The 10333-nt window shown below is 39.7% G+C and overlaps 1 protein-coding gene across 1 annotated transcript in view; it reads left to right on the forward strand.

Annotated features, from left to right (window-relative positions):
• The first annotated feature begins 2510 nt into the window (after positions 1-2510).
• Positions 2511-10333, forward strand: part of WARS2 (tryptophanyl tRNA synthetase 2, mitochondrial) — a 198304-nt gene continuing 190481 nt past the window's right edge. The window contains exon 1 of the mRNA XM_007948547.2: positions 2511-2600. Within this exon, the coding sequence (XP_007946738.1) occupies positions 2511-2600 (90 nt within the window). The remainder of the gene's footprint in view (positions 2601-10333) is intronic.

Raw genomic sequence — 10333 nt, forward strand, 5'->3', positions numbered from 1 at the left:
TCCTCGGAAGGAAGATGGGGCAATCTACTTCCGTAGTGATACTGCCTCGGAAACCCAAGGAGGGGTCGCTATGAGTCGGGTCTGACTCAACGGCACATAACAACAACAACAACAACAATAAAGCTTTAGACTCGGTACCATCGAGTCAATTCCAACTTATAATCACCTACAGGAACAAATACAACTGCCTCCATAGGGTTTCCAAGGCTGTAATCTTTACAGAAGCATACTGCCACAACTTTCTCTTGTACAACAGCTGGTGGATTTGAACTGCCAACTTAACTTTAGTTAAAGTTAGCAGCCACTTTAACTAATGCACCACCAGGGTTCCTTAATAAAGCATTAAGGTTTGCAAATAATTTATAGATATGACTAAATGATTAAATTTGTGTTCTAATATTCCTTCTTCAGTGGGAATATCTGGGAAATTTCTCCCATGAGAATATTGTCAGTCATGAGTCTTACCAGATAAAAGACTAAGAATTGCTTGAAGAAATAAAGCAGGCAAGCTCTTTGATAGCTTTCTGCTGCACTGCAGTCTTGGTGCTACATTTTACCTTGGAATCTTCATGGCTAATGTTCTGGTTACCTAGCACTGCTCTAACAGAAATCACAAATGGGATGGCTTGAAGAAACAGGAGTTTATTCTCTTACAGTTTGGAGGTTTTAAGTCCGAGTTCAAAGTGCCGGGCTATAGGGGCTGGGTGAAAGCCCCTCAACCTTGGCCTTCAGCTCTGCCTCCTGCTCCTGGCCCACTGAAGCTGTAGGCTTTTTTTCTTTCAGCTGCTGGCTGCTGAGGCTGACAAACCCAAGGCTGACAAGTAAAACAGCACAGTCTTGAAGTTACCAAACCACACGACAGGCCATTAATTCAAGTCCACTGAAAGTCCCAAGGTCAGCAGAGCATGGGAGGCTGCTGAAAAACTACATGGCTACACGCAAGGTTTAAGCGTGCCATAAACTAAAGACCATTCCCCAAGGCTTCTCCTTAATATACAGGAAACAGACCACAGCCCTAAAGCTACTACGCAGCTGTTCACAGTAGATTCCCCCATGGAGTTGATTACCAGACTCATTATGGGGAATACTACATCCAGCAGCCCAACTACTCACCCAGGCCCAGCCAAGTTGACACACAAACTTAACTACCACAGCTAAGGATGTCAGAAGTCTAATTCCTTGTTGTTAGTTGCTGTGGCAGAGCTTCCAGACTAAGACAGACTAGGAAGAAAGGTCTGACAATCTACTTCCAAAAATCATCCAATAAAAACTCTGTGTACAGCAGAATATTTGTAATTCCTAAGGCCATATAATCTAATTAGTACTATTATCTGCAGAAAACTGTATTGTAATGCTTTGCTGTACATATGAACACTAAACATTTAAGGCATTTATAAACCTGCGTGTTTACAAAGAATACCATATATCTTTATAAACATCAATCATTACTTGGCTTCAGTAATAACACCTTCCTTGAGTTCTCCTTTGAGTTCTCCTTTTATTTCCATCCTAGGACCACTTTCATTTCACAAACTCTCTTGGTACTTTTAAGTATTTTCTTGGTTTCAGTTACCATCTGTTTTGTAGTTTAGACAGGAGCTCTGGTAGCATAGTGCCTAAGGCACTTGACTGCTAACCAGAAGGCTTGGCGGTTCAAACCCAACAGCCACTCCTCGGAAGCAAGGTTGGGCAATCCTACTTTCGTAGTGATACTGCCACGGAAACCCAAGGAAGGGTCGCTATGAGTCGGGGTCGACTCGATTTCATATAACAACAACATCTAATGGGCATCACATTTGGATGTACTACAAGCACTTCAAATTTCAGAGACAAAATGGAACTGACCAGTTTTTCTGAAGAACAAGATTGATTTCTTAATGGTAGACCCTCCTCGCTGCCCTACAATTCCTTCCCTGCTAATATCTAAACTACACCAATTATATATGAAATTCACCAGCACTTTGTACCACTCTTGTAAGATTTTAAGGAGCTCTGATGGCATAGTGTCTAATACATTTTACTGCAAACTATAAAGTTGGCAGCTCAAACCAACCAGCAACTCCACGGAAGGAAACTGGGCAATCTACTTCCGTAAAGATTTACCGCCTCCCAAAGGGGGTCGCTATGAGTTGGAATCAACTCCATGGCAGTGAGGTTTTTTTTTTTTTTTATATATATATATATGAGACTTTATTGTTTTATTTTACAATGTTTTCTCCCTCTATTCTACTCTGGTAATTTTCAACCTAGTTGCCTTTCTAGATTTCCTTCTCAGTCTAAGGCGCTAACATACCGGAAGGAGATTCTTCCCACCGGTCGCCTGCGAAAAGACTAGGTTTCTGGGAAAATAGAGACAAACCCCACCCTTTTCTTGGCTCCACCTGCTCTACAAAGACCACACTCCCCTGGGCAGATGCACAGGACACGTCCCCGCCCTGATGACATGGGCATGCGCAGCAAGCTAAGGAAGCTTACGTCATACATAACAAGTCAGCTCCGCCCATCTCAAGATGGCGTTGCACTTAATGCGGAAGGCGCGTAGGTGCTGGAGCTTCATCCGGGCACTTCATAAAGCAACCGCATCTGCTTCTGGTCCTAAGGTAACCGAAGGCAGCCCTTCTTCTGCTGGCTTCCCATCCTGTGAAATCCTTCTCATTCTTATTCCCCCTCTCCAAGTACTTCTCTCTTCTCACCTTTCCTGGAGAGTACTGAGTCGTTTCCAACTCACCTAAGACTGCAGTTACCCAGAGCGTGGAGACGTTGCATGGGTGCGTGGTGACGTACCGTTCTCCTGGTGGGAGGAGCGCGCCGCAACCTGCCACGTAGCCATCGCCTCTGGATGTGGTTTGGCTGCACCGCTCTGGTTGCCCGGCAACGCGGGAAACCAGAGACTTGTAAAGTTATCCCAACTCCAAGACAGGGTAATTCCGATACAAACCCACTGCCATCGAGGGGATTCCGACTCTTAGCGACCCACATTGGGTTTCCGAGGCGGTAAATCTGTACGGAAGCAGATTGTCCAGTCTTGCTTATACGGAGTGGCTGGTGGGTACTGCCCTCCTCGTGGCTCCATTACTATTTTTTTCTTCCTTTCCTAGCAGCAAGCCCAGGAACCATCCAAGAAATTAGACAAGCCATCTTGTTAAGGATTCGGTAGTTGAGACAGTGGGCTGCCAAATTGCACTGTCCTATTGGGAGCTCTGGTAGCATAGGGGCTAAGGCACTTGACTGCTCACCAGATGGTTGGCGGTTCAAACCCATCAGCCACTCCTCGGAAGTAAGGTTGGGCAATCCTACTTCCGTAGTGATACTGCCTCGGAAACCCAAGGAGGGGTCGCTATGAGTCAGGGCTGACTCGATGGCACATAACAACAACAACAACATTCTGGGTGTGCCAGCACTCTTGCTGCCTTAGCGCATCAATATGAGTTTTACCATCATGACACAAGAGAGAAAAGATATCTGTATATATGTCTGAATGACACAGAAATTATATGTGTGTTTATATATATTTTTTTAATTTTCCCTTTCACTAATTCAGATATTTACTTAATGTCTTCAAAGTACAATCTCAGTGATAGGTACTTTGACGTACATTATCTGGGGAGGCATCTCTGGGAACAAGAGAGAAATTGCCTGTGATTACTAGATGTTTTCCTGGCATCCTTGTATATATCCACTGTCAATACATAGGTGTGAGAATTCTGTATCATAACTGGTGTACTGCAAAGCACACTAGACTGGAAGTTGGGAAACCAGAGATCTTTTGTCTGCCATTTGCTACATGTGTGATGTGAGAAGTCCCTTAATCTCTCTGGGTTGATTTTCTTTAGCAAATGAGACGGGGAGGGGTTAGACTGATCGATGAGTTTATGTACCATAACACTTAGGAGCTCTGGTAGTGTAATGCCTAAGGTACTTGACTGCTAACCAGAAGGTTGATGTTTCAAACCCACCAGCCACTCTTTGGAAGGAACCTGGGCAATCTACTTCCATAGAGATACCGCCTTGGAAACCCAAGGAGGGGGTCACTGTGAGTTGGGTACGGCTCGGCGGCACATAACACCACCACCACCACCACTTTGAAAAGTCTATATGGCTTCATGATTATGAAACTAAAATAAAACCAGTAAGACTTTATATGTATATATATGTGTGTGTGTATATAGATATAGATATAGATATAGATATATAGATTTAAGTTCAGCTTATTTTTTCTTATCCTGTATATTACTTTGTGTGTATATTACTTAACTTTCTGAACTTCAGTGTTCTTCATCTATACGGACTTGACAAATTCTTGTAAGGATAAAGGAGTTAATATACTGGAAAGTTCTTTGTCAACAAAACAGATATTTAAATGTTATTTTTATATTTCAGGAAGCAGTGTAAGATTTAATTCAAAATTAGGCAAACCCATCGAATACTTCTCTCCTTGATGTTTGAAGGTTTGATTCTGCAAAATCACCAAAATATTGCTGATTCATTAGGGTAGCTAACAGTTGTTGTTGTTATATGCCATGGAGTCAGACCTGACTCACAGTGACCCCTCCTTGGGTTTCTGAGGCAGTATCACTACGGAAGTAGGTTGCCCAACCTTCTTTCCAAGGAGTGGCTGGTGGGTTTGAACCACCAGCCTTATGGTTAGGAGTCAAGTGCCTTAGGCATTACGCTACCAGAGCTCCTAGCCATAGCATAATAAAACCTCTGTTTTCAAAATAACTAAGCCTTAGACCCAGACTTCCCCTTCCAAACTTAAAAGATGAGGATTTCATGAGAATAAAGAATTAAAGGTAGACACAAACTAGAATCCATTAATAATTGCCCAGAGAAGTTTAGGGCACTAAATAATTATAAATGTTAAAGAAAAAAAAAAATCCTTAAACTCTGGTATTGGTTCAGTGCCATTATGAATAAATAGTTATTCTTAAAGTTAGTCAACTTAATCAGATTGTTTTAAGATATAGAATTTCCAGGACAAATTAAAGTTTTCAAGCCTTTAATTTACTTTTGAGTATCAAAAACTAATCAAATGAGGTAATATACCATAAGTGAAAGCATTCTTTTAAACATAAATCTACATACGTTTTGGGCCATTAAAAATCTTTGAAAGAGTAATTCGGTCCTTTGAAAGAATTGAGAGAAAATATACAAAATTATAGTTGTATTGTAATTATAATATCTTATTTGTATATAAATATATACTGACAAAAAGACTAGAAGTAAATAACCCATTGTTTTATTTTGCTTTGAGCTCTCTAAATAGTGAAGTAAAATTAAATTGGCACTTTTAGACTTTTTGTACTTTTCACATGTTCTGTGTTGAGATTATTTTACTTTTATACTCAAAAAAAATTTTTAAGTATAAATCTCCATATGAACATGTAATTTTAATATCATTTGTCATATTTTAGTTTTCTGAGAGAGATACTTGTCCAACAGCAGTATTATTAAAATGGCCTAGAAAAGGACTACTAAAAATTTATGGCCACTTTTCCTGTGTGTATCTTCTTTTCCTCTTGAAAAGTTTTCTTTGAAGTCAAGGGGATTCTGTGAACAGATGCAGAAAAATGTGAAGGAAGAATTGGATTCTTAAACCATATGCATTAGACATTTTTATGATCTCATAAATTTGTGGAAAACAAAAATTATTTTGCATGAAAACAGTACAATATAAAGAAATATATATTTATGATATGGAAGAGTCTATCAAAAAACAAAAATAGCCAAGTTCCTTATTACTAATTTTGTCATGTGCAGTTGCTGCCTGAGGTGAGAAGCCAAAGTGAAAAAAGCATAGCAGTGCTTTGTTAGAAACTGTGACTAATACAGTACCATGTGTGATTCCTAGTGTTGGGTTCCCCTTCACCAGGGCTCCCCCAACCCAAGGGATAACGCCACCCAAAATCACTCACGAAAGACGTCTCTTGATGCAAAAGCAGGAGGAGTTTATTCGAGGTACCAGTGCACTGGGGCCGGACTCATATCCCACCAGGGGCAGAGGAGTTGAGCAGCCAGCAACAAAGTTACACAGTATTTAAAGGCAAAACCACAAGGGGGTGGTCAGAGAGAGATTGGTAAGTTTAAGTTTGAATTCTCAGAGGGAGTACAAACGATTGGTAAGTTTAAGTTTGAATTCTCAGAGGGAGTACAAACGATTGGTAAGTTTAAGTTTGAATTCTCCAATTACGTGGTATGGTTGAGTTCAGGGCTTAGTCATCCTTGCCTTGCCCCTGTTCCTGGAACTGGGGCCCGCCCTTTTGCTGGCCTTAATAGTGGCCTTTTATTGCAAAACTATATTAAATATTACATTTCTAATTTCGTATTTACATTTTTAATTCCACACTAGGTGTTTTTTGTTTTGTTTTGTTTTGTTTGAAAAAGGGCAAAATCTTGGGAAATAAACTTGGTATTGGGGACTCTTAGTAATCTCCATTGCAGACTTTTGTCTCTCAAGGCTAGATATAAACACAAGTTCAAAATTTAAAAAAAAAAAAAAAAAAGAGACAACTGGAATAGCAGTGTATCGAGACCTACTCAATAATGGAATATCTACAATTTATATGAAAATGGTTTGTTTTCCCAGGTGTTACCTGACAGAAAACTGTTGATGTCTGACAAGATGAGAGTAGTCAGAAAGTCAGAGGAATGAATATCTGACGTTATGTTTAAATACTGATGGAATTAGGTAAATTTAAACCTGTCATCAGTGGCAAAACATAGAATGTATTACTAGCCAGTCACTGAGTCCATTGCCTGGAGTGATAGAAGCCAATAAAGACACACCAAGGTGAAGAGCAAAAGATGTGGCTTTTAAGTTACTGCACTAGCTGAAACAGAGAAGGGAATTCCCTCAGATTTTGTCTGCCTCCCAGTACTTTCCAAGTTTCTTTTATAGGGTGAAGATTAATTCAGAATCATCTTATACATATGATTTCATATGATTACAGGTTAAGCATGTGCAGTTAGGGATACAAAGATGGTTGTTCATATTCTGTCTCTTCATAATGTTAAATCTTTACCCAAGTGTGTGATTTTTAGTATTTTAATGTTCTTGTTTACCCAGATTCAAGCTGCCTTTGAGTTTTTACAGATTAGCAGACTTCCTGACTATTTGTTATTTCTCAAAAACTGTATTTTACTTCTCTTATCTCACTGGAAGAAACATTATAGAGCTCCTTTAATGAATACCGTGTATTCTTTTAAAGAAACACTGTACATTAAGTCCACAATTTAAGCCCTAACTTGTAATGTACAAAGAGTGAAATATTGATGGCTAATAGACTTTTGCAAGAATACCTGTAAGCATTCAGTTAAAGTATAAAATGTACACGTTATTTTATTGCAGATGAACAACACATTTCACTATTAGATGTGCCCAGTATGAGTTTGGTGCATATTAACCTTTAGCTCCTACTGTTAATGACCATTAAAACAAACCAGAAAAACTGCTGTCATCAAGTTGATTCCAACTAATAGATACTCTATAGTAAGTCATTAAAACCACTGCCATTGAGTCGATTCCAACTCATAGTAACCCCCATTCAGTTTCCAAGGCAGTAAATCTTTATGGAAGTAGATTGCTTCACCTTCCTTCTGCAGAGTGGGTAGTGGGTTTGAACCACCAATCTTCTTGTTGACAGTCAAATGCCTTAGGTACTGAGCCACCACAGCTCCTTAGTATAGTCATTAGATGAAGGGATTATGCCTGCAAACAATCACAACAAGATTGTGTTTTATTAATCTTTTTTTAAGAAAACTATTTAAAAATAATTTCAGCTATATAGGAAAGTTGAAAAAATAATCAAAAGAATTCCTATAAGCCCTTCCTCAAGCTTCCTTTTGTATAATCAGAGCAATTATCAAAACCAAGAAATTAGCACTGCCACAATACTGTTAACTCAGATCTAATTCATATTTCACAGTTTTCCAACTAATCCTTTTTCTGGTCCAGGATCAAATCCAGGGTCTCACATGTCATTGAGTTGTTATGTCATATTAGTCTGTTGCCATCGATGACACTTCCTCAGTCTTTTGGGATCCTGGTACTTTTGAAGAATATGGGTCAATTATTTTGTAGAATCTCTCTCAGTCTGGGTTTGTCTGATGTTTTCTCATGCTTAGACTGAAGTTATAAATTTTTGGTAAAAATGCCACAGAAGAAATGTTGTTCATAATAAGACTTTAAGGAAGGTGCTAGCATCTTATTTTAAAGATGAGTAAGTAGGCTTTAGTTACATAACTTACCCCAGGTCATACAGCTAATTAATGATAGGATACATCTAAACCCTCAAACCCACTGTCAACAACTCAATTCCACTTCATAGTGACACTATAGAACAGAGTAGAGCTGCCCCATAGGGTTTCTAAGGCTGTATATCTTTATGGAAACAGACTGCCTCATCTTTCTCCCAGGGAGCAGCTGGTAGGTTTAAACTGCCAACCTTTTGGTTTTCAGCAGATGCTTTAACCATTATACTACCAGAGTTCTGTAATGGTGAGATTAAAAAACAAAAACATGGCATTGAGTCATTCTGACTCATATTGACCCCTATTGAGTTTCCAAGGCTATCAGTCATTACGGAAATAGATTGTCTTATCTTCCTCCCATGGAGCAGCTGGTGGGTTTGAACCACCAATCTTCTTGTTAGCAGCTAAGTGTTTTACCCACTATGCCACCAGAGCTTCTCAAAATTTAATATTGCCATTTCATATTTTGCAGTTAGAATTTATTATTGTAAGTTCCTACGAGCTTCATGACATTGAGTTGGGGTAACATTCCCATTGACTTTTCTCTTAGCTTTTCTCTGCCTGTATTGTCCATCTAACATGGAACAAGAGCTAATCAGCATGGAAAGCTATCAGAAAGGCTGGTTATAGCCATCTGGGAATTTTGCTAGTTGATAACTATGCCACTTTCACCAGGCACCTTACCACACTGCTTCATTTTCTTACATGAAAAATAGAGATATTGGATGAATCAACTCTAAAGTCCTTTTTAAGCTCTGTCTGTGAGTCCATTTACTTAACATGCTCTGTAGGTTGGTTGATTTGTAAACAGACTTAGATAATTAAAACCCTTCTTTGAAAATATCCTTGAGCAGCTAATGAAAACTACCCATGATAAGTGCTGAAATACAGAAGTGGAGCAGTAGATAAATGTTGAGGACACTAACCTAGCAAGCATCATGGCTACTACAGCTAGGAAATGGTGAAGACAGTGATTCTGCTGACTCCCATATCTTTTCTAGATATATCTGTTAGGATAGATTTGACTATGGGTTACAGAAGAACTGTCTGTAGAGACTTAAAATATATATCTCTTTCAAAGGAGGAACTAACATTTAGTTAATGTGTGCTATATGCTAAGGTCTCATGCCATGTGCTATACATTCATCTTACTTTTCACAATAGTCCTATGAATATTATTATATTCCTTCTACAAAAGACAAAACTAGGCCTCAGAGAGTTTAGGTAACTTTCCAAAGTCACCCAAAAACCCACTGCTGTCAAATCATATCCGACTCATGGCGACCCTACCTGGGTTTCCAAGGCAATATCACTATGAAAGTAGATTGATTGCCCAACTTTCTTCCGAGGAGTGGCTGGTGGGTTTGAACTGCCAGCCTTCTGGTTAGCAGTCAAATGCCTTAGGCACTATGCTACCAGAGCTCCTTCCAAAGTCACAGAGCTAGTGAATAGCAGTTCCAAGATTCAACCCCAGCCGTGCCTAACTCCAAAACCTATGCTTTTCTCAGTGTTGTTAGTTGCTGTGGAGTTGGCTCTAACTCATGGCAACTCCATGTATAGCAGAATGAAATGTTGCCTAGTTGTTAGTATGTTCAAGTCCATTGTGGTCACTGTAGTTTGAGTGCCTTCAGCATAGGGAACTCACCTTTCAGTATTACATCTGCAAAAAAGGGCATAGAGGAGAGGTCATCTGACCTCCTCTGACTCCATGAAGGGCAGAGAGAATCACCATCAGCATCAACAGTGCAAGGCTGATTCCTATGAGGTGGAGGTCAGACATGCCACCACCCTCCAACCTTTTATCAGTTCTGACATCAACTGTCACTACCAAGGCATTCTGTTTTTGCTGGTTTCTGTAACATGTTCTGATGGCCACACAGAACTCAGGCGATACACACAATCATGGGGTTTATTAAGGAAGTTGTTGTTGTTGTTGTTGTTGTTGTTATGTGCTGTCGAGTTGCACCCGACTCATAGCGACCCAAACCCAGGCAGTATCACTATGGAAGTAGATTGCCCCATCTTCCTTCTGAGGAGTGGCTGGTGGGTTTGAACCACCAGCCTTCTGGTTAGCAGTCAAGTG

The sequence above is a fragment of the Orycteropus afer genome, unplaced genomic scaffold, assembly GCF_000298275.1.
Source record: "Orycteropus afer afer isolate SDZICR_OR568_19922 unplaced genomic scaffold, OryAfe1.0 scaffold00010, whole genome shotgun sequence".
Classification (NCBI taxonomy): domain Eukaryota; kingdom Metazoa; phylum Chordata; class Mammalia; order Tubulidentata; family Orycteropodidae; genus Orycteropus; species Orycteropus afer.